General features: G+C 35.8%; 1 protein-coding gene across 1 annotated transcript; it reads left to right on the top strand.

The window, feature by feature from the left end:
• The first annotated feature begins 4,605 nt into the window (after positions 1-4,605).
• CCDC172 (coiled-coil domain containing 172) lies at positions 4,606-23,040 on the top strand. The gene is made up of 8 exons (XM_032116544.1): positions 4,606-4,770; positions 4,969-5,054; positions 8,263-8,379; positions 9,783-9,948; positions 11,900-12,001; positions 12,701-12,803; positions 22,079-22,166; positions 23,008-23,040. Exons 1-8 carry the CDS (start codon positions 4,692-4,694, stop codon positions 23,038-23,040), a joined length of 774 nt encoding a protein of 257 aa, XP_031972435.1. The 5' UTR covers positions 4,606-4,691.
• Positions 23,041-24,282: the final 1,242 nt, after the last annotated feature.

The raw sequence follows: 24,282 nt of genomic DNA, 5'->3' as shown, positions 1-24,282 counted from the left end.
GCTAAGCTGGCATACTGGTGTTATATGGTTATAGGAGACATACCATAATTAATCAATTAAAATGAACTTTCCAACAGACTGTTTAATGCATTTCAATCCAAGATTACTTTCTTGCATGCAGGTCGCAGTCCTCAAAGTATTTCTTTAACAGCCCATTTTTCAGAGGATTTAATGCTACCACCCATCTTCTTATAGGATGCTACAACTTGATGGATAATTCATTTACGTTTCTGCTAATACAAAATGAAAAAAAATCTCTTTTATAAATGGAAGATACAAACAATGTAAAAAGTGCTTATTCTCTGTTTCTGTTGTAGCTTCCATTGGGTGCCAACTTAGGGGCAACCAGTATTGATGTAAAGCAAGCTACAGTTTCCCCATATAAATAATTAAGAAAATTTACTATGAAAATGCAAATCCAAGGCTGTGTTTTGTACTGTGATATGCACTCCAGATCTGAAAAATTTTTTCTTCATTAGGCAAGTCACTACCCTTATGCCAAGATAAATAAGAGCTCTGATATATGTTTCAAAATGAGAGCCTCATTTGTTGCTTATCCAAATAGTACAGAAGAGCAGAGTATAAAAGTTTTAGGATAGACTCTCAGACTCAGTAAAAGAAACAAATGAAATATATTTAAGACACTAAACCACTGCAGAGGAACAATGTGGATACCTGTATAACAGCACAGTAACCAATCAGCAAAGAAAGCAGGTGGTGTGTTTTTCTGATCAAATTAAAAAGAAAACTTTGATTTAAACCCATAAAAGAATAATCTTTGCTTTAGTAAGCTAAAGAGATGCAGTGAAGCCTTTCCAGATGGAATTAAACAAAATCTTGGATATAAGACTCAAACAGAGATATCACAATGCAAATAGCAGGCTTTGTCCTTATAAAGAACATCTGTTGTGGAGTTGTTTACATTCCTACCAAAGTGGAAAAGGGTATCGCTAATTCTCCATTGCAGCCAGGCATGTAATGGTGGAGTACAAAGTTACTGCTTAATAGTTTTTAATAAACACACAGAGCTTTTCGCTAACTCACAATTTTTTCACCTGGAAAAACAAATAGGGACTTGGGGCAAAGAGAAGCATTCTCATTTCTCATGATACTCATTTCCATATAATTTGCCAGGGATTTATTTCTCTATTTTCCATTATTTTATATTTTATTACATGGATTTTGTAGTCTATGCCCTGCTGTTACGATGAGGAAACAGGGTGTCCTTTCACGACTGCCTTGCTGAGCACTCTAGTAGAAATGGAGAGCTTCCAGCCTGTGGGTCAGCAGTTTGCTCTCACTCTTCCAGAGATAAAAACTAGACTGTTCTTAGCCTGGGTTCCTCAGGAAATTTGAGATAGGCCATAAATTATAGGTTATTACTGCATTTTAATGTTTCCCTTCACTGTTGTCCTGCTCTAGGTTTTCCGAAGTAGTTGAAGTAGTTAAGTGGTTGCCAGCAAGAGCAGGAGAATCAGTGCACAAAATGCTCTTGATTTACATTGAAAACACTTTGCTTGATGTTACCAAGCTACACTGCTTTCTGAATTTTCACAATTTTAACGAAGTTTTAAATAGTAGAGTTAAAGCCTTGCTGTTTAGAAGTGGCATTATAAAATTAATTTTTATTACGTCTGATTTTTTAAATGCTTATTTATGATAAATAATTACTGGGTTTCTCACTGTTTGTGGTTTCTCTCCAATAGCATTGCTGCTCAGCACTACATTCCAAGGGGTTAGAGCACTTTCATATATATTTTTGTTTTTAACATACACACACACATGCACACACATATATCGGCTATTTCCTGTAAAGGAAATGGCACTTCAGCACTGAATGCAAAATGGCAGCTGTGAATTTATGCTACAGAACAATTTGACTTTATTCCTTCATGTGAGGTAGAAAAAAGTTAGTTCAAAAATAGTTGTCAAATACAAAGACCACCAAGAGCAAAGGAAAACCAGAGAGATACAGGCTGGTAAGAAGGTTTGCTATAAATAAAACAGTTCAAAAGTAAGCAGTGTAGTTTGTATATGGAAAAAATAATACTAACACTGCTTAAGACCAAAAGACAAAATTTATTTGTAACTATAATCCTACAATTTCTAGCTCTTATCATGCTCTTCTTGTGGTGAAGACCATATTGCATTATCAAATTTTTATCCTGCCACTTCTTTACTTTTGCCTCTTATTTTTTGGCTTTTAGAAAAACAATTCATGAAACAATCTGAGTGTATATGATTTAGAAAGAAGTTACAGTAATAATTTTTTTATAGTGTCTTGAAATTACAAGCAAAATCTTTCTTTTCTTCTTCTTACACAAACTAGAGAAAACACTTGTAGAAGAAACTTTACAATTAGCACAGCAGCCTGATTACAAAGGGCAATTAGTAATTTTGAAGAACACTAAAAAGACATGACCTGATTACAGCACAGTGATTAAGATACAGATATAGATTAAGATTAGGATGTACTGATATGACCGACAGAATGAAATTAAAGTCACCTTTCTAGCAGCTAGTGATCTACCAAAGGTCTTGTGCTTTGCAAAAGTTGGAGTCGAGCGAAGGTAATGCACATTTTACTTTTATCCTGAAACATTTGGTTGAGTGCCATCTCATCCCTTTCCATGGGAGCCAGCAACTGCACACCTTTGAACTGATAGCCTTGATCCTGATTCTGACACCACTGGTGTATGTTTCACATGCATGGTTAAATTTATACAATCCTGAGTTATTATTGTGAGTAATTTACCATGTAAAAACCACGGACATGGCAAATAGCTGCAGGAGTCAAAAGCTGTGAAGCTTAATGTCAATTACTTGTCCCACTGAATTTTCTCAGTCTCTGAAGGAGACTCTTAGAGAACTGTTAATCATGCTGAATGGTCATTCTCAGACAGTGAGAAGTGCAGTTGGAGTCAGACTCCTCTTTCTGGGGAGAGCAGCTCCTTTGCCATAATTAGAGGCGCTGAAGCACCCTCCACAAAACACAGTCGTTCTTTTAATAAGTGACACTGAACTCTATCCCAGCCCACAACAGCCTTCTCAGCTTGAAACACAAAAGCAGTCAAGTCTCAAAAACTTCAAAGAAAGCTTTTCATTTTATTTTCTCCTTGATCCACTGATAGAACGGTTCGTTTTCTTGAATTTTGTAAAACAACTTTTTCACTCATCAGACCTGTGTAACAAATCACTGTCTCAGTCACCAAATGTTCCTGTTTGACTCATCTGCTTTTCCTTTGGCCTTTGGGTAGGAAGCTTCACTTCTGAAGCATTTTCTAAATTCACTTTTGTGAACTCTACCCCCTCAGTTGCACTTTGTTCCACTTTAAAAAATAATTTTATTTCCTGCAACATAATGTGCTAGTTTCAGGGGTTTAAATTTCATCAGAACCCACATTTTCTTTCTTAGAGCAATGTCTTTCCTTTAAAAAACATCATTTTATAACACACTATCAGCTGTAACATGGCACCTTTTAAGCAGTAAATGCTATAAGATTTTTCCAGAATTCTCAGTTTCATTCTGCTAACTTAGAACAGCTTTTTCATTAATGATACGTTTGCACTCTCATTGTATATTGTTTTGGTTTTTGATGGTCAAAGATTTTCTAATTTCTGAACTTTTCTGCTGCAGTCTATGCTAAGACAGTATCTCCTCTGAGGAAAACTATAGCAACACAAGACTGTCAATAATCCTAATCTTTTTCAGTGTTAAAAAGGCTGGAAATCTATAAAGTTCCATTCCTCCAGGCTTTTTCTGCCTCAAAGTAAATAGGCAAACTTCACATAGTTATTCTCTGCAGGGAATATAGTCAATCCTTCCCAGGATGTAAAAGCAAACCCTGGAATGTGAATTGTATTTTCAACCAGGTGCTTACATTTCCAGGTGTACCATCCAGTAATGTACAAACCAGAACTTTGCAGGAACTCAGAGCATTGTAAATTTGTACACAATTGTGCTCCAAAAGAGCACAGGAGGGGCTTTGTTGTGATCTTTGCTTACTGGGACTAACAGGAACAGAAACACTGCCCATTTTACACTCATGGCGAACTGCAACCAAGCTGAGTCTGATCACTGTAGGTTCCATGGAGTTAACTTTACCATGTTCTCCTCTGTGATAGGAGATTTTAGCCTACCTCCCTAACTGCTCAGGTTAGACGTCAGTCTTCAAAAGGTAAGTAAATGTGAGCAGATGAAAGGGTGGTGGTCACTCCATAGAGAAAGGAAGCAGTAAAGAAAAACAGCTTCTGAATGACAAAACCAGGATGGAGCACATGGTCCTAGGGAATTAAAGAAGTCAGAGCTTGTTTGACTAAAACTCCCCAGATCCTGAGTCAGAACCAGTCTGACAGGTGTGCCCAAGTTTGACATGATTCAGTATCAGCTGGCTTTTTCCTTACCAAATATCTTCTGTCTCCTGCTCCTACTGTGCTGCCTGCCCATTCCCATTCCCTGTTTTCCTTGTGGGCTCCCCTAGCCAGTCACCCACACTTCCTTCTTCTTGGAGTTTGCTCTTGCCACCCTTTCTGCAGCCCTCACCTCCCACTCTGTCCCTGTGTCCCCAGGCCTCTGTCCCAGGCCCAGGGAGGCCGAGGCGGAGGCCTGAGGGCAGGGCTGTGGGGACCCTCCGGGAGCCCTCGCAAAGAGCACGGCCCGCAGAGCCCACAGGCTCCGCAAGAAGCCAGGAATGAACCTGAATGCTTTGTTCCAGCAAATCGAGTTCACGGAGAAGCAGGCGAGGGAGAAGAGGAACTTCATCCAACAAGGTTGGCCCCATGGGCGCCATCCTGAGGGGCCTCCCCATTGCCAGGGGATGAGTCCCACAGGGGTGTCCTGAGGGGACTCGTGCCAGGGAAAGCTCGGCGGCAGCCAGCATGGCTGGTTCTTGTCACTGCCACGTTTCTATCAGGATGTAACTTTTACAAACTGAGCACACGCTCTTACAGGTTTTTGTTGTCTTGCAGCTAAATGCGACATAAATAGAAGTTACGAAAAAATTAACCGAACAAAAGAAGAGCTGAGCACTGCAAAAATTAACTTAGAAACCAAGGTGAGCAGGCATATTTATAGTGTGCATAATAATGAAATACGTTATGTTTACAAATATACGACCTATTCTTTCAGGAATACATCCATAAGCACTTTTGAGGAGTGTGCTTCACCTGCTGAGTAGCACAGTGTGGAGGAAACCGGCACTGTGCCTTTCTGTAGAGAATAAGGTGTCCATCAACATCCTTCCTCCCACAAATCTCACCCTTCAGGCTGGCCCTGGCTGTGTTCAGGGCAGGCTGACTCTTGGGGCACAGTGTGAGATACCCTGTTTTAACAGTCCTGCAATTTGTTACACCACTTTCCTCCAGTGTACAGAAGCCATCCCTTGCTTGCCCAATGCCATTCATTAATGGCCTTTCACACAAAATATATGGAAGTATTCCCTGTGTTTACTTCACAGGATCTTGAGTCATATACCGAAGATCTTTCTGTGAGCTTACAATTAGGGCTTACAAGCCCTGAGTGGTTTTTTAGGGAGGCCAAGGACAGAGGGAAGTTTCTGAATCTAAATAGTGATTTTATTATTCTTTCCATTTAATCAAACTGCAGATGTATTTCCAGATGAAGACACCGGTTTTGCAGATTTTTTCACCAATAACACCTGTGGATGCAAATTATTTAAAAATCCATTTGCTTGTGTCTGAAAATTAAGTCTAAATACCCTCCCCTGTGCTCTTAAGTATCTATGCTGACAGAATGTGTATTCACAACAGGAAGGCATGTGGAGCCTCCTTTGAAGTCAGAACTGTTGGATGCTATCATTTAAATAAACAACTTCAAGAACCTTTGGGAGATTGCCTCATCTAGTTGTGAAAATAAATGTTTGGGGGATGATTTTCATCCTTCCTAAAACAGTCTCTTCTGCCTTTTGCAAAGGACTATTTATATATATATATATATATATATATAATATCAACATTACTGAGAAGGGATCAGAATAGAACTCATTCACAAGTATTTCCTGGTTGCAAATTGAGACTATAATCATGCAGGCAGTTACTCAGACACTCACATTTATGCATGCCACAGTCTCAGAGTCCAAAGGTGCTTTAAAATAGTAACGTATTTATCCAACACAGATTATATCTGGATGTTGCTTGTTAGGTGAAGTCGTCAGTACTCTTACTCATAAATTTATTTATGAACATCAAAATTTTATGTTTATACTACTAATTTGTTATTGATGCATTGTGATTTATAATCAAGGTTTATGTGGTAGGTACAGAAGGTCCCGAGAGTAGAGCCATTATTGTAAATGACTAATGGGAAGAGCTGAAGAACTATTCCTAATTAAATTTTATGTGCTTTACTGACCAGTATTAATAATATTCTCACTGATGTCCACAAAAATACATTTTACTTGCTTGCCTTGTCTGACGTTGATTCATTTATAGATAGGAAATGATACAAAAAACTAATGGAATAGAAAAATGCATTTCAATCAGATTGTATTTAGGTTTAAAGATTATATAGTTATTGACATTATTTAAAGTAATTTATTTTTTGCTACAGGAATTAGGCTTACATATGTCTGCAACAGTTCTGTAATTCAAATAATATTAAATAATGCTGTTCAGCTGCTTCTGTTCAATTTATCCCACCAAATAACTGCAGTTCTTTATAAGCACACATATCCAACCACGTGCATGCACAGTAGGTGATGCCTGACCAAGATGATGAGACTGAGTTCAGAAGTTTTTTGACATCTATTTCACAGACACTGCCTGTGGTCAATCAAAGAGTCCTAGGAAATGCAATTTTCCCCTCTCTTCTGTAAAACCTGGTAGCATGGAATTAGAACCCGAATTATAGCATTTTGCTGTTTGTAGCTCAATGATTTCTTTAAAAAACATTGGTTGCAAATGCATAGATGAATTTGGCATCTTACAGATGGAGAAACTACACTGCAGCTAGTTATGTCCAGTATTACAAATACAGTGGTGTAAGCCCATCTACTCTCTTTGAATTAATATGTAAAATAAATTCTGAGCTAAGCATGTCCTGCACACTTAGCACACTGGACGTACCAGGGATGAGGAAAAAATCTGGTCCTTTCCTTTCCACCTCTCACATTCTAGTCTTTGGGCATTTCATTCCACTATCCTCCTATTTTGATCAGATGCACTTTATCTGTGCCCTCTCCACAATCATGTGCATTATTAAATTTCAAATCTTTTCATTTTTACCACTGTAATACCACTCTTATTTGGTCTTTTGTGCTTCTACACACACAAACACTCATGTGTCAGCCTGACTGTTCCATTTACTTCCTGACACTTCCCCTCTGCCTTTGCTGTCTGTGGGCAAATCTAACTTTACTTTCCCTACTCATTGCTCTGAGTCAAGAGAATTTGACACTCCATCAAAAGATTGATTCTCATCCTTTAAGACTCTACAACACTTAGCTGTTTCCGATTTATTATTGTTATAGTTTAGCCCACCGTGTATCTGCACTTAGGTTAGATGATGATACAGTAGATGTGCTGGAAAAATGAGAAGTCTTCAGCAAATTTGGAAATGCAATGGTTGAAGAGCATACCCTAATATCAGACAAACAAATGGTTAAAATTAATAAAACTCTAAATAAACCTGTGTGCAAAATTGAAGTTTAGGGCTTGGGGGGGTTTATGAGCAAACTGTCCATAACCAATGGGCTAATTCCCATTACCCTTCCTTAGCTAAAAATCCCAGAAATTGTGCTCAGAAAAATATCCCGCCCTCCTTTGCATATTCCATAGAAGCTTTGCAGAGTGGATGACATGTACAGCCATTCAGTCAAAACCAGGATGCTGGACCCCTGTCCCTCTGATACTATTCTGATACTATTGTCTCGTTTGGTTCGTGATGAGCTTTCCACAGTAAGATGGAGAACAGGGGATTATGCTGGGGAAAGGATCCCATGTGGTCAATATTTTTCCTGATTTTTACCTGGAAAAAATTTCTCCTAAACCTAGCAGACTTTAAAATGCCATTTTAGATAGACAGAGCACCACTAAATGAGTCTTTTAAAGAAAGGAGACTTTTCAAAAGCTTGGTAGCATACTGAAAGGTTATTGAGGGAAACAAAGAGCTGTTATGCTTTTGTTAGTCCAGCAGCTGTGCCAGCTCTTTTTAAACTGGACCAAGATCCTTGTGTACAATTTCAGAGTATATGAAACAATTAAACAATAACCTTACTTCATAATCTTTTTTTTTCCTTTTGGAAGGTTCAGCATCTCTCTGTAAAGCAGTTCCACTTAGAAATTCTGAAGAAACATGAAGACAGCTTAGAAAAACAAAAAGCTGAACTTATTAATCAAAGAACCAATCTTCTTAAAATTTTGGTATGTTTCCAGCTGTGTTATTCACACAGCTCTTTTCTATTCCACAACAGCAATCAGCTTTAAAATGAAGATCTGGAAAAACTAATGTTTTAAATCAGGAATTTTTTTTTTTCTTCTTATTTTATCATCTGTAACAATAGAAATGCAGATAAATTCTCACATTTAATTTAAACCATGATCTAAGGTAGTGTATGCTGCATTCTATCTCCAAAGCTGATTTTATATTCTTGACTTCATTTTCCAATGTTTGCTGTTATATGACTGAACTCCAATTCTGACAGATCATTTCCTTTGTAAAAGTAAACTAGGAAAGCATCGCCTTAAATTGGATTGCCTCATCCACAGTAAAATATATTGAAAAGGATCAAAGGAAAAACCCGGGGATGCCCACACCACATTTTAGCACATGTGGACAGTTTAGCAATCCTGACATAGCACACAATCTCTTTGATGCCAGACACACCTCACCACCTCTTCAAAGGTAGCTACTTAGGACAAGTTTTTCAGTTCTCTCAGATGCTAACCTGAATATTTCCTTCCTCTTACTTTGTTGAGGCTTCAACAATGAAGAAATGCCACAGAGGAGCAGTCTTTTCTGCATATGTATTTGCCCTTTAAATCAGCAGAGCTAAATTTTAAGCATTCAGTACAAATGACCAGTATTAAACCTAAATCTTGAGGCAGATATCTTTTTAACTATATACATATTTCTGCAACACCCAAAGTATTCCCAGTATATGTGTGAAGTTTGATATATAGGTTATCATTTCTTTTTTCTTGTATATAGGTGTTATTTCATTTCACGTAATTTAGCAATCAATTAAGATTTCTTGGAAGGAATTTAATATAACCTTTCTCTTTTGAATATGTTTTTTCCCAGAAAATTAAACAGTGATTTTCTATCAATGATAGCTTTCTTGGTAGTTATTAAGGGAGTTAAAGGAAGTCTGCATTCTGCAGAGGATTAAACAACAGTTTTATTTAGTTTAATTATAAACTAAAAAGAAAGAACTGCCATACTATGCTATTGACTTTAAACAGAATTTTCTATTTTCAGTAAGGGAGTTGAACTGAAAGGCTGCTGGTTCAAGTCTATAACATAATGCAGTGATTTTTTAAATGCTCTATTATCAAAAATAGACCCTTCATTTTTTCAGAAAAAAAAGTTTAAAACAACAGGCATAATGATAGAGCTGTAGACCATTTTCATGTGCTTATAAGAAAAAGTAAATATTTTCTTTACTTTTACATTTATTTACTTTATTTAATTTTTGTTTATTTATTTACTTTTCTACTACAAATTTAAGGATAAAAAACAACAGTGTATTTCAGTCTGCCTAGCTTAACAAAGACTTTCATTTTTTTTTCACCTGAAAATTCAGTCTTTCCTTTTTTTATTTCAGGCAGATGCAAAGAGAAAAATTACTGAAGAGGAAGATAATTTTACCAGAGAAGTAACCGAGTTTAACAATGAATATGGACTAACAAGTAGTAGAGATCTTCTTATTAAAAAAAAAGTCAAGACTGAAATAAATGATTTAGACAATGAGGCAACTCTGTTGAAAAATGGTAAGTCTTATATTAAACCAGTTCATCTTGGATTAATATAAATCTATAAAATATAGCTGTGCAAACTAGTAATTTTAATTCCATTCTCCTGCTGTCTGGATCTTCCTTTTAGCACTGAACTGAAAGAGTGTGGTCTGACATACCAAGCATAATTAAAGGTTCCTCTGTTCCCTATATTCTTCAGCCTTTCTGATGTGAGCACTGTGAGGAGAAGCAGTCGACCTGTAGAAGTGGCTCCCAATGTCTAATTCAGCCAGCACAGAGCTCAAAGACATACCCAGTGACTGAATTAGGTTTAGAACCACATGTGGTTGAGCTCTGTACATTTCCTTAGCTTCTAAAGAATTGTATGCACAGATGTCCTGTAGGATTGGTCCTTTACTGCCACAGTGCAGCTTGATTTTCAGTTAAGGTACAGAGTATGACATCTCTCAGAGCACAGGGTCACACTGCAGAGCAGTCCTTCCGCAAGGAAATCGGGGTCATCATGGATCACTGGCTGAACATGAGTCAATGATATCAGAATGCCAACACCACGCTGAGACACAAACACAATTCGACCTCTAAGACATGAAAATAGTTCCTCCCTCTATTTGGGGCTGTTAAACTCTGAGCTGGAGTACTGTGCATCTCATTTGATCTTAAACTTCAAAAAAAATTTTGACCAGCTGGAGAGAATCCACATAGGACTAGTGAGAGTAATCAGAGTTCTGGAGCACATGAGAAGGAAGAAAATGAAAGAACTGTCACTATTTAAGCTATTAAGGAAAAGACTAATGAAAGATGGATCCTAATCTTCAAATTGATAAAGTATCATGTAGAAAGGAAATGAACATATTCTCTATAGCCATAGTGAACTGAACAAAACGTAACAAGAGTAAAGCACAAGAAGGGAGAGTCTGACTGACAGCTTAGGAATCTTTCTAAGAACAGTGGACAATTGAAGCATTCTGCCTTAGAAGATTCCATTACCAAAGGAACTAGGAGTGTCCACTCCCAAAGGTCTTCAAAAAAAAGGTCAAACCAGCGTTTTTCAGAAATGACAGTGGTACAGCTGATCCTGCCTTCGGGAGAAGAATACAGTAGATAACCCCTCAAAGTTCATTCCAGCCTCATCTTTTTTCAAGCAACAGCCCTCTCAATTCTCCATATCTGCTATAAAGTTACTGAAAAAGGACTATCCATTTGAGTTTGCACATGGTAGTACCTTCTTTCTTGTTTCCTGTGGCTAATCTACAACTGAAAAGTCTGTACTTGGTGTCAAGTGCTACTTTTAGCATTTAATTTTTACATATTCAGGCAGAGGTGGGCACTTAAATGATCAGTAGTACCTGAAAGGTGACTAAAGTTCTCCAAGTTCAGTTGCCATCTCGATTCCATCCTTTAATTGCACATTTCTTGATGTACAACTTGTCTTTTTGTCTGCTATGTTCCTGGGCACACTGACAACTCTGAAGTGAAAAATTTAAGCAACTCGTAACAAGGAAACTATGTGAAGACCTCCTGCTGTTAGAAAAACAATCACAATTAATTCCAGATGCTGTCTAATAGTAAGGTTCAAATATATATAACACTAAACAAACTAAGAAGGGGCTTTTTTTCAGTCTTGCTGAGAGGTGTCTGTTCTCTACCTATTCAATCAGTCATCTTCCTTTCTTTATAGTTGAAGTAACTCTAAAGCAAAACATTCTTTTTATGCCCAGTCAACAAAATATGTTGAACAGCTCAATAACATTAAAAAAATAATTTTCTTTCATAGCTATGAATACATTATATGACATACAATTTCCTGTGAACTGTGTTTTATATGAATTATTTTAGTTTATTTTGGTTTTATATTTAAGGTTCTTTTGACTAGCTGAAGATTGGTAGGAGTAGTTAAGAATATTTAAGATTGTATCATGAATGCTAAACTGCAATGCATTTTAATTTGAAACGTATTTTTTCTTAGAAATGGAGTCAATGGAACATAAAAATGTTCAGTTAAATGCACTCCAGCTGCAGAAGAATGAATTAAAGCAGGATTTATTTACTCTCCAAAGTGAGCTCAAAGGTGTGCCTGATAACTACTTGTTATGATAATTATTTCTGGCTTGACAAATGCTTTTGAAAAATCTTTTCTGTCAATTTTCTTTTCTCAAGAGAAAGGAATCATAGTAAAAATATTTTAATTTATTGTTACAATATGTAATACATGATTTTTAAACATGGTTATAAAAAATATTGTGGATTTCAATGAGATTTATTTGAAATGTCATTGTTACTGAGGTCCAGAGATCTACTGAATCATGAGCTGTAAATATGAAAGCAAGTTTTACTTTTGCTGGTCATATACTTAAATGGAGAATTTAATGTTTCAAAGAACTTAAAATCAACATAAATATTGTTTAAAATCTTCTGTGTCAAAGGTGATCACAGCAATAGGGAATATTGTGAAATCTGGATTAAAATAATTTAATCTGGAGTGCTTTAGTGTCTTTTTTTTCAGATACCTAAGTAACACATCAGAGTAAGTGCTAAGAAAAGCAGTAAATATGATCCTAAATTGTTTGGGAAAAGGAGTGAAATTTTCTAGATTGCAATATATGATTACAATAATAATAAAATAATTCATTTTCTTTATTTAGATGCCTTTACCCTTCAAAGAGTTTCATGAAGAAATATTAGAAAATATAAATTTAGAATATGTAGAAGGTCTTTGAATATGGATGATTAATATATATTTATAGGGTAATTCTGATTTCATGTTTAGACCTTGAGAAAGTAATCAGGGAAGCTGAAAGAAAGACAAAAGCCTTAGAAGCAGAAAAAGTCCAAGTCACTGAAAAACCTCAGACTGATCCTGAATGTTTACGGTAAGAGCCTCGTGTTAATGAATTCTTTACTTAATTTTAGGAGTGTAACTGCAGTCCAGTCCTGGTGGCAATGACTATTTTACCTTTCACGTGCAGTATTCCTTCTGAAATCAGAAGAACCATTCATTTTTCATTAGACAACATCAATTCCTGTTGTTTATTACAGTGCTTCACCCTCACATCCACACTCCAATGAAGTAAAAACTGGAAGTGTTTGCAGGGATGCCAGTAAAACTCGGAGGGAGAACAAAATGCTGCTGCCTGGGTGGAAGACCAGTTCCTGAGGTCTTGTAAAAATGGTGCACAAAGTATTGATGAACTACCCAGTGCTAAACTTACTTCTGCTGCCTGGCTGTAATGCGATGGGCTGGCCACAGTCACCTCCTGGGATAGCTAGAGCCCCTCCTGGAGCAACTAAATGTAGATTTGCTTTCTCTATGATCTCTGCTATCAGTTCTAGTTTGCCTTCTAATTAAGCTGGTTTAGAACAAAATTTTGAATACTTAACCAAGACAGAAGAGAAGACCTTGCACAGTCTTTCTTAACGGTGAAGATTTCTTCTCAGGAACTGAGTGGTAACAACTCATTTCTTGTCAGCATGCTTAGAGTGAAACATTAAGTTTTCACTTCACAGAAAATTATTTAATTTTTTTTAAAGAAATCTCTCAATGCAGAAAGCTCCATATCACAGAATTGACCATCTTTTTCCTATTTTATGATGTTCCAGATGAAAGTGCCTGGGAATATTTAAAAATATTTAATAGACAATGCGAAGGAACTCCTTCTGATAAAGCTAGTCCAAAAGATTCTCTAATAGAAATTAAGGAAAACCCAACTTATATTACCATCACAGGGTTTTTTCCTATATATGCCTAAGCTTTTGACAAAAATAAATAAATATAGTGTGGACTTTTTTAATCTGAAAACTTTCAATGGAACGTTATAAATTTACAGAGAACCCTGAGCAATTTTCTGAAAGACGATTTGGTAATGACCCATTTTTTGCTGAATATCAATTTTTGAAAGAAAATGATATATCAGCCCTATTACTAACTCTCTTCAACCTCTTACATGGTGTTGAGACATGGCCAAAATCCCCTCAGCATAAAAATTAATTAGCTCACAATCCTGCATACAGTAGCAAAAAATTTGCATTCAACATATACATAGAAGACACAGTGTAAATAATAATAACAGTAACGATTCTCCAGGACAGCACGTTATAACTCACTCATTTCCATTATTCATTCAATCGTGATATATTAGGGTTTGTGATGCATGAGGCTGTCAGCTTCCTTCCAAATAACATACTTCCCTTGGAATAGTTTATTGCCACGATGCCACTGAATACCCAAATTTGTGTAATTAGTTTTCTATAATAGGTTTCCTGTGTATAAGGTACAGAAGTAGCCAACATTATCATACTTTTAATCCCCAGCTCTGCCACTAAGATCCTAGGGATCAATTAAATCCGTGTGTGTCTCTCTATGCAGTGAAATTAACTTACAACTCTGCAGAATGACACTTTGGTTTTCTCTGGGTGGAAAACTGGATAAAACATATTAAATTCTATTAACTGCAAAATCAGCAAGTGTCATTTGCAACCAAAGCAAAAAGGATGATGAGATTTTCTTATTTCATGAAATGCCTCCTTTTATGGTCAAGATAAGCTAACATTATTTGATAATTGCATGTAGTGCAAAATATAAAGTGCTCCTACTGCTATTACCACTATCACAAAATGCAAGCCCTTCTTGAAGGCTAGTATTATATTGAATACATTTTCTTATAATTGAAACATTTTTCATTTTAGATACTGGGAAGAAATTTAGGACAGATTTGCCTAAATCATATTTTTATCTTCACTTGCATTTGATCAGAAAAGCTCAATGCTTTATAGAGAGAGATAGCCCTGAAAAAGTTAACTCAGATGCCAGAAGCAACAGAGCTGTGCTACCGTATTTCCATGTCAGCACTATCAGATTCTGCTTTTCAGTAGAGCCAAGCAGGCAATCCTCATTTGTCTGCACCTCTATGTCACTGCTGGGTTCTTTAGAAGCACCCCAAACCTTATCAGACTCATACAACTCTAGCAGTCGTTTGGGTTTTTTTCAATTTAACAAAGCCTAGTCATGACTTCTTGGTTTGGACTACTGAATTAAGAGATGAAAGGGGATTTAAAGTATTACACACCATAAAAAGTGCAGTATATAAACAGTCCCCTGGAAGCTATCCGATCACTCTCCAGCACCTCCACATCATCAAGAGGATGGAGCCAGGATCTGCACAGTGCTGCACAGTAGGAGAACAAAATGCAAAAAGCAGAATTTGAAACAAGAGGATTTAAAGTGAATTTAAGGAAAAAGCATTTTTATCATGAGGAAGCACAGGTTGCTCAGAGATGTTGCATTCATCCTTGAAGGTTCTTCTTCTCCAGGTATGCTCATATACTTGTGTATATCTTAACAGGAGTCAATTTTGGTCATATTAAAATCAATGAGATTGAACCTTCTGTGTCTGAGAAACAACCCTTCTCTAGCCTAACAAGATCAGAATTTTTATCCCCATACAGAGTTTATTGCAAGAATAAAATTCTAGTTTTCACTGAAAATCATTTTTATTATACATAAAGATGATAATATTTTGACGCAAGTAATGTAGCTCAAAAATACATATTTTTTTCTATGAAATAAGCACAAAATATGAATTTTTTTTTTACAGAGCTGGAAACCACACCACTCTTTAAGTGGTAAAAATACCTTTTTTTTTTTTTTGATGCTTCTTTAGAATAAATGTAAGAGACAGTCAGCATCAATAGCCTGATATATGTAGCTTCCAGATCACCCTGCAAGTCTGTTACTGTATCACATCCCTAGTCCCAGCTTAAAAATCAATATCAAAAGTAGCTGGCAAGGCAAGAATCTTCATTGCAATTAAGTATATATCTAATAGTAAATTGCGTTTCAGCTGAAGAGTGTAGCCAGCTAATTCAAATTATAGCAATTCATCTTTGATCTGAGAAAAATGCCCTATACCACGTCTGCAGTTTCATAAAATTTCTCTGAAATCCATCAAAGAATTACAAAGGGTCATGAGAAGCACACACTGGTATTTCCAGCAGCTGTTGGGGCTGCAGTTAGATGCTTGTTCTGGTCCACCTTGGATGCAGAAAAAAGCCAACCAGGATTGGAATGTTAAGCACAGATGTAGTTAGCAGGCACCTTGGAAAATGCAAGTCTCAAGACACAGGTGTATAATTCAGAGAAATTTTTAAGAAAAGAGGCCTTTTTTTCTTTTTTTTCCCCTCCCTCAAAGAGAGTTGCAATTAAGATCAAAAGCCTTGTTTTAATCACCTGTTCTGCCAATGCCATCCTCAAACACAAAACAGCAGGAAAGAACTTTGGCATCAGCTCTCTGGAGTTCCATTTCCCTGGCAGGTAGCAAGTAACATCACTTAAGTGGAACAACACAGGAGTCAGAGACTGACTGATACCAGTGAATTCCTAACTATGTCATTTCACTGTTATATTCCTTGTAATTACTGTATTAATTATTTATCCTCTTTCGCATTTTAAATTTTTGTGTTGCCTTAAGTAAAACAGCCTAGAAATAATTTTAATTGAAGTTCATTTAGACTAAAACCAGAGCATTTCTACCTAAAATAGATATTTTTCAACCTATTTAAAAGGTAGAATAAGGATAAAACACTTCTTTGAAACCTGAATTTCTCTTCTACTTCAGAAAAGTAGCAGAAAGGAAATGCATGAAATCTGCTTACTTTGTAAATATTTCACAGCTTTGTATACTTGTCTAAATCCTAAAAATATAGTATTCCTTCTTATTCTTCATAATCCAGGAAAAGAAACTCCGTTACCAAAATTAGGAAGGAAAAAGTAATTTTTTGTTTTATACAAATCACACAGGAAATATACTCCTTAGAGCTCAACGAATTGCTCATGCAAACAACAGACTGCCTAAGCCCCATGCATGCTTCTGGTGGGTTAATTTTTTTCTTTTTTTTTCAATTTATTTGATGTTAAATTTTATAATCAGAAAATACCAGTACCTGCAGTAATATATGTGGTTCAAAATGAGTTTTTCAATGGCAATCTCCTCATTGATTTTTTGAGCTTTTCTTTTTAATAGCAGTGCCTAGTAGAACTATTATAGCTTGAATTATGTTAAAATAGCTTTCCATTATGAATTGCGGTATGGATTTACAAAAAGTAGATCAAATCTGACTAATGATGCCTTTCTTTGATAAGACAACAGATAGGTTAGACAAAGAAAATTCCAATGCCATCCATCTAGACATTAATAAAGTATTTGATGTTATCTGACATGGAAAAACACTAGTTAATCTAGGGAAGACATATTAAAAAAATTAAGTAAAGAAATTACTAATAGTAACAACAGTCATAGGCCTGCAATTAAAAATTCTGGGACTCAAGCTAACAACAGTCACAGTTGGTCTTGCTTAATGTTTTAAGTAACTACTTTAGAATAGAAAGTGTTTTAAGAGAACAGTGTCTTCATTAGCAAACTCTACACCTTGTAGAAGAGTCACTAAAAGAGGAGGAATGTAATTATATACAGTGTAAGTTTATCTACTTGTACCCAATTAAGGACTTCAATAACAGGTACCTGGAAGCAGAGAGGTCTGAGCATACTATGTGAGCAAAATACAGCTATAAACATCAAAAGAAAATATAGCTGTGGATGAGATAAAAGCAGGAGTTATTTCCAACAAAAAACCAGGAGGGTGTAAGAATACTTCGTACAAATCTCTCACCTACTTGTCAAAAGAGATGCATTCAACCTGGAAGCTGAGCAGAGCGTGGAGAGCCCATAAAGCAGAACGAAACAAGGACAGCTCTAAATCCTTTTTAGCTCTGAGAGTATTATACACATGAAGAAAGCAGTACATAATAGAGATACTAATTTCAGCAACAGGGTAGTCATATTAATGTACTCAGATTAAGATGTAATTTTCTCTGTCCAATAAAAAAATCAAGATAATTGAACTAGAAGAACCATTGACCCCTATTTACTTTCCCTGCCTTTCAATAGGAATCTTATTGACCCCTAGAAACACATTTAATTTCACATCTCACATTCATGCTTGTATATTTTTTCTTTCCAATGTAGCTCATTCTTACAGTTCCTATGAAAATTAGTCCATACAACTTTGTTTGCTGTCTGCACAAAAGCAAATCTCATCATAGATGTGCAATTTAATTTTGTGTACCTTAACCTTTCCATGTTTATTCACCTATTATTATAATATATTCCTTAAAGATGTCTTGTGATGTTTTATGTATTTGGAAAATACCACCACACTTTTCAAGACCTCTAACTACTCTTATAAATAGTTGCCTGGCAGCATTCACAAAATGCAAGCTTTAATCAATGATAACTATGTATTTTACATTTAACATTTTATCCAGTACAACAAAAGCAAAAACTTTCTTATTTTACTTTAGGCAACTCCATTTCTTTTAATTTACATTTAATTTCCATTGTTATGTTGTCTAGTACCTTCTTTGTGTTCATGTTTCTTCTTCATGCTAGAATTTATTATTACTATTAGATCACCTGCTTAATTTTTATTACCCTTTTGCTCCATCAAGCACAGACTTTTATATTTAATTGTGTAACTCAAGTACTTGACTTTATATTTTGGAATACTCAATTCCATTAGGACTTGTTTTCCCTCTTCCTCAATCAATTGATAATAGCCTGAAATTTATTGACTTCTTCAGCTGTATCCAGAGCATATTCTGTTTAGTAGTGTCAGCAAATTGTAAATACCAGAAAAATCTTGCTCTCTCTGTAGAAATATACACATTAATTTAATCCCAGTACTGAGCTGAGAGAGAATTACCTCAATGTCTTACCTCTACTTGAGCTTGAGACAATAAACTAAAGTCTTCAGTACTTTTCTTCAGTCCCAATAAAGTCTTAAAACCTTGATAAATGTATCTGCTGATGTTTATGATGAAATCCAGGAAAATCAAGATATGTACTCTCAAGTTATATATAACTTCTTAAGGAATTTCATTTTGCACCATCAATTCTATGCCCTGTATATCAGTGTCAAGCAATTCTGTTTTAAAATACACCACAATGTTTTCCCTCAAATTTATGATTAAAAAATAAAATGGTGGTCGTAAACAAGGCAAAGACAAAAAGGAGAATAAGAAAAAAACTTCTACCTGTGTCAGCAAAACATAACTAAGAGACAGTCTGCTCCTTCTGCAACTCCAACAGCTAGGTAGGGTCTTTCACCCCCACTAGAAAAAAAAAAATGACTCTAAAATCACATATTAATCCTACCTTCTACAGAAATTATTTCTCCTTTGAGACCTCTTTACATAAAATTATTCTTGGAATGCAAGTTTTGGATACGGAAGTCGTGATCCAGTAATTTGAATCTATGGATGATTTTCAGAGAGACCTGTTTGACAATAACATTATTTTCTTCAGAGTTCAATTTATAATGCTAGCATGTATTGATTTCAAATTATTTTTCCTCTTTGCCATGTGCATATAGTGCTGAAATTCAAGAAGAATGTGTATCAACCACAAATGCCAATGACATTTAATAGCTGGGCTCTTTTCAAAGCAGCAAAATCAATCATCTTCAGTGATCTCCTCCTTCTTCATCTCTGTCACTTCTAGCATTCAAGACTAATGGAAAATGGGCCACTGATAGCAGAGCTCAGTCTAGGACAAGATAGCATCCAAAAAATGCTGATGTTGTCCCACCTGCTTGATTTAAGGCTAGGTTTAGCTATTGCAAATATGGCATTTCAGCTCCAGCTGTTCATTAGAGCTGGTGATGCTGTAACTAGCCAAGACACTGTTAGTCCAGTGCAATGACTTATTTTGAAGCTATATTTTATTGTCACCAAAGAGAAAAAAATGCTAAAAATAAAACAAAACCAAAGGATGTGAGGAGCCAAATGCTAATGTGATTTTTCAGATTATTATTTTTAAGAGATCTGGCTTTTTTCATAGTTATAAAAAGGGTATAATTGTCAAATTAATCCTTGTTCTAGCAAAAGGTACATCTTTTTCCATTTTCAAAGGTGACAGAAAACCTGCCTTCCATCTAGACAGTATAGTTTCATGAATAATTGGTTTGCACATTCAATCTGATAGTGGAAAGATGAATATGAATATCCTGCTTATCTTAAATATAAAATGAAAAAACTAAATCTGCTTTCAGGTTAAACATTTTTTTTTTTTTAATAGTTCCATTGTCTCACATTCCTTCTGGTAAAACTTCATCGTTTATTCAGTAACTCAGGCATCTCCAATGCATTAATTTTGTAGACTGTAACCTAACAGACAGCTCTTATTTTGTGAGTATAATATTCCTGGCACATACTGTAATTATCTGGCTTCTAAATAAGAAAGAAGGAAGACCTGAAAGCAGAATCAATTGATTAATGTAAGAATTAAACACCACATTTGAATGAATGTCTTTTATCACCTCTACCTGATGCTATGTCAGGAATTGTGCTGTCACTACATTTAAAAGTTTTATAAAATATTTGAAATAAAATTTTAAAATCCATACACAAAATGTTAATTTCAAAGCAGATCATCAATAGAAATTAATTCACAATCCCAAAACACAGATAAACAGCTCCTACTTCTTATCTTCTGGTTTTTCTATCACTAATGTAGACCTAGCATGGACTGGTATCATTCTGAGCTAACAGTTAGCAAACAGGCTGTGCATCAGTTTTGCCATGTGAAAGACAATGAGAGAGCATTCTCTCTGAGATCAACACACTCTGTCTTTTTCTAAAGTAAGTTAGGCAAAGTCGGGCTTTAGTTTGTCTCAAGCAAATTAGGGTTCTAATATCACACTAAGAGAACGCAGAGAGAAAAAATGCAGACACAAGGTAATGAAGTTGAGCAGCTTTAATCAAGATCACAAGCTGATCTTAGACCTTGAAGTGAACTTCTCTCAGTGAAATGTACTGAAAACTAACAATGTACTATAGTGCAGTAAAAATTTCATTTCTTAAAGCATAGTTCAAAATTTCCTTATATTTGATACTTGTATGTGTTATGAGAAATATCTCTGAAAGAAGGGGCTTTTACTCCTTTATAATGCAAGCACATAGAGCTCATGCTTTTTCCATATTGATGGTAAGATATTTGCATTTTCCAAAGGAACAGCAAAATCAACTTCTAGTCCAGTCTTATTCTGTTATTCTAAAGCTGCACGGTGACTAAGCTATTCCTCTGTTTAAAGATATATGTTTTATTTTTAATAAAGCCATTTTCTTTTCTAGAAAACCAACTCTCTCTGCACTGGGACAGCTAAGAGGTGCATTATCTGTATAATAAAGTCAAATAATTTATTGTCTATTATAGTCTATAAAAGCAAAAGTAGTTGCTATCTTCTGTTTCAACTTCAGAAGTAACAAGGTCCTGCTTTGATGCACTGGTTTAGCTATTTACTGACAAGCAGAATATTTTCAGTCTGTTTATACGTTCCAGAATTTTCAGATTGTTTTGTGAAATTGTGTTAAGGGTAAACAACTTTATCTTTTTCATTATGCTTTTCTTATGACAGCCATGGAAAGACTCAGTATAATCTCATCACCTTGTGATCAGACTTCTGAAAGCTCTGGCATAGATTTCTCTGGGCCTACCAAGTATTAATTTAAACCACTACAGCCATGGATGTGCAGAGTTTAGTTATCTCCTTTTAGCAGGAGTAAATGATATTTTGAATGGAGAAATATCTATATTAAAAGTAATCCTTATTGTAGAAAAGTTGGAGAACTCCTGGCTGAGATTATTGGGAAGCAGTAAGTGCTGAAGAATGGTGGGAGCAGTGGGGAGAGAACAGGAATAACAGCTATGGAGTCTGTGGAGGGGTGTGGAGCAATGCTGGCACAAGGTCAGGTAGAGCACCCATCTAATCCAAAGTTCCGTCTCCAACGGAGGCTTCAAGATGACACCCAGGAAAAATAAGAACAGTGACATATGGTACTTTCTAAGTATCACCATTCCAATTCACATGTTTAAATAAGGAAAATGATGACTAATGAGGCCATATATCTTTCACAGTTTATGGAAACAGCACAGTCCAGAAATTTGTCTAACTAGCAAACTTAAATCCTGACCAGGAAACTAGATCAATGAGGCTTTTCTCACACAAGTCGAATTCACTGTTGAGACCAAAGCTGAAAAAATAGTTACCCAGCAACAATTCTCTGACCTGAAAATTTATTTGGTTTTGGACACAGACTTAAGAAAGAGCTGGAAAACTGCAAAGATAATAGTTGGGAAAGTGTCTGTGAGACTCTTCAGACAGAAATTGAAATTCTGCAAATGGTATGCTATTTTCTTTATGTATTTTAAGTGTTGGATAATTTCAGTTTTAAATGTGTCCTTTAGGATCATTAGCAGTGGTTTTAGATAAGCAGTTTTTTATGCTATGTACACACCTAAACATCCTCTCATTGCAGACACACTCCAATATTCATTTCTTTTAGCTTATTTCCAAATGTCCAGAAATATAATTGCTACAGAAAAGGAAAGCACAAAGAAGAATTTAAAGATATGCTTTTAGCACAAGAAGGATGTACTGGGGGGACAAATATAAATCATTAGTATTGAAAGCTGCAAAAGATTATGCATTTAGGAGCTAAATTAACATTTACCTCTAGCTGCCAATTAAACAGAAGATGAGAGTATGGAGAAATAGGATAATAATAACATCCTTTCATCTAGTATTTAATTTTGTCCACTCACAAATTTCTTACAAAAAGTTAATAAAACTTATTTTTCTCTAAATGTCAATCCTAACTTCCAATTTCTTTATTGTCAGTCTGTGTCACAATAGAAAGAGAAAAAATATTTTTAAGTCCCGTTTGGGAAACAAAGAGGTTTTAAAGGTTCATTTCAGAGCCCTGACTGAGCTGTATGAAGACACACCTGCCACTACCATCAAGCAGAATGACAGTCCTGAGAAATTTGCATTACTCACTCTTATAATCAGTTTCCAGTTTCTATTGAAGCAATGTAATTTACTTGTACTTTATTTGGGGTTTTTTTTCATTAATTTTTACAGGAAGAAAAATAAAAGAGCTCAATGTTTAAAAATTTCTCTGTCAAAAACATACTAAACTCATAAGATTTAATTTCCTCCAATTCCATTCTTTCTCTTTTCCAGAATTTATCACAAAAGAAGTCTTCAGGGAAGTGAATAATGTGTGGCAGATGATATGGAGTGTCACAGAAGCAAGTCTGAGAATTTTTAAATTGTTTTACTCAGGTTCTATCAGATTTGCTTCTATTTTTTGTTTGATTAAATCACAGTTTTTATCTGCCTTTACTTTTCATTCCAATAAAGTTTTATTCATTTAGAAGTGAGGGGAGGTTTGTTTTATCTGTCAAGTTCAACAGCTGTCCCTCTATGGGCTCCTCTTTGTGGCCCATGGATCACAGTACACGGTAAACTACACATAAAGATCAGTTTCTACATTATTAGCTCTTTTCTACACTACTAGCTCTATTCTTTATGTACTATTTTTCAAATGAATTGTCTCCTATTTTTAAAGATAGTGACATGGTCTTATTTGAGAGGAAGTCTGCTATTACTATCAATAACTGTTAACAGGAGCTGTGACTACTGAGTTTATTCCTTGACAATGCAATTCTGTAATGAGCTCCCTGAAATAGCTCAGCTCCAGCAGCACTGCTTGACAGTCCAGAAAGGTTTCCAAATCTACTGAGCTCTAGGTGCCTCCAGTGGTGGTAAACCAGTCTATTATTTAGCACTTGCCTTCTGATAACACAAAAAAATCTTTTCTTCCTCTCCCACAACCCACAAAATACTGGGTGCTAACTTCAGCACTTGAGAGCAAAGATAAAACCTTATGCTAAATGAAAAGCTCACATTTCTAGAGAATTGGTGCAGAGTTTTGGTTGAATCAGGATCCCTATTCACTCAAGCATGTAGGATGTATAACTGTACCAGCAGTTCCCAACCCCACAGTGGGAACTGACTCTATCATTCAGGTGCTTACAGTAAAACCATGTTAAGAGCATTCACTCTGCTCAGCTCAATCCACTCTGTGGCCATTGTCTCATCACATCCCACTGTGTGTGCAAATATTTTCAATGCTTCCCACCTGGGGGTGGGATGGATAATTGCTCTTCACTAGGTTCTCTACACCCAGAGCCTTCCAAGCTACAGTGTCTGTCACACATAAAATTGCAAAAGATATTTTATTGAGAAGGGAGGAATAAATCACTTTTGGAAGCTGACCAAATTCTGCCTTAGATGGAGAAAGTTTTTCCTCTTGGGACACAGCTGCAGTTTGAAGTTTGGCAAGGTTTGATCTGCAGCACTGGTATCAAAGAGTCTTCTGATCCACTGGGTTAGCTAGCAAAATTCCAAGTGGTTGGAATTATCATTCTTGATAACCAGTGCTGTTGGAGCTGA

This window comes from Corvus moneduloides, chromosome 8 (assembly GCF_009650955.1).
Source record: "Corvus moneduloides isolate bCorMon1 chromosome 8, bCorMon1.pri, whole genome shotgun sequence".
NCBI lineage: Eukaryota > Metazoa > Chordata > Aves > Passeriformes > Corvidae > Corvus > Corvus moneduloides.
The sequence above is the reverse complement of the archived record's forward strand: the minus strand, read 5'-3'. Positions and strand labels throughout refer to the sequence as shown.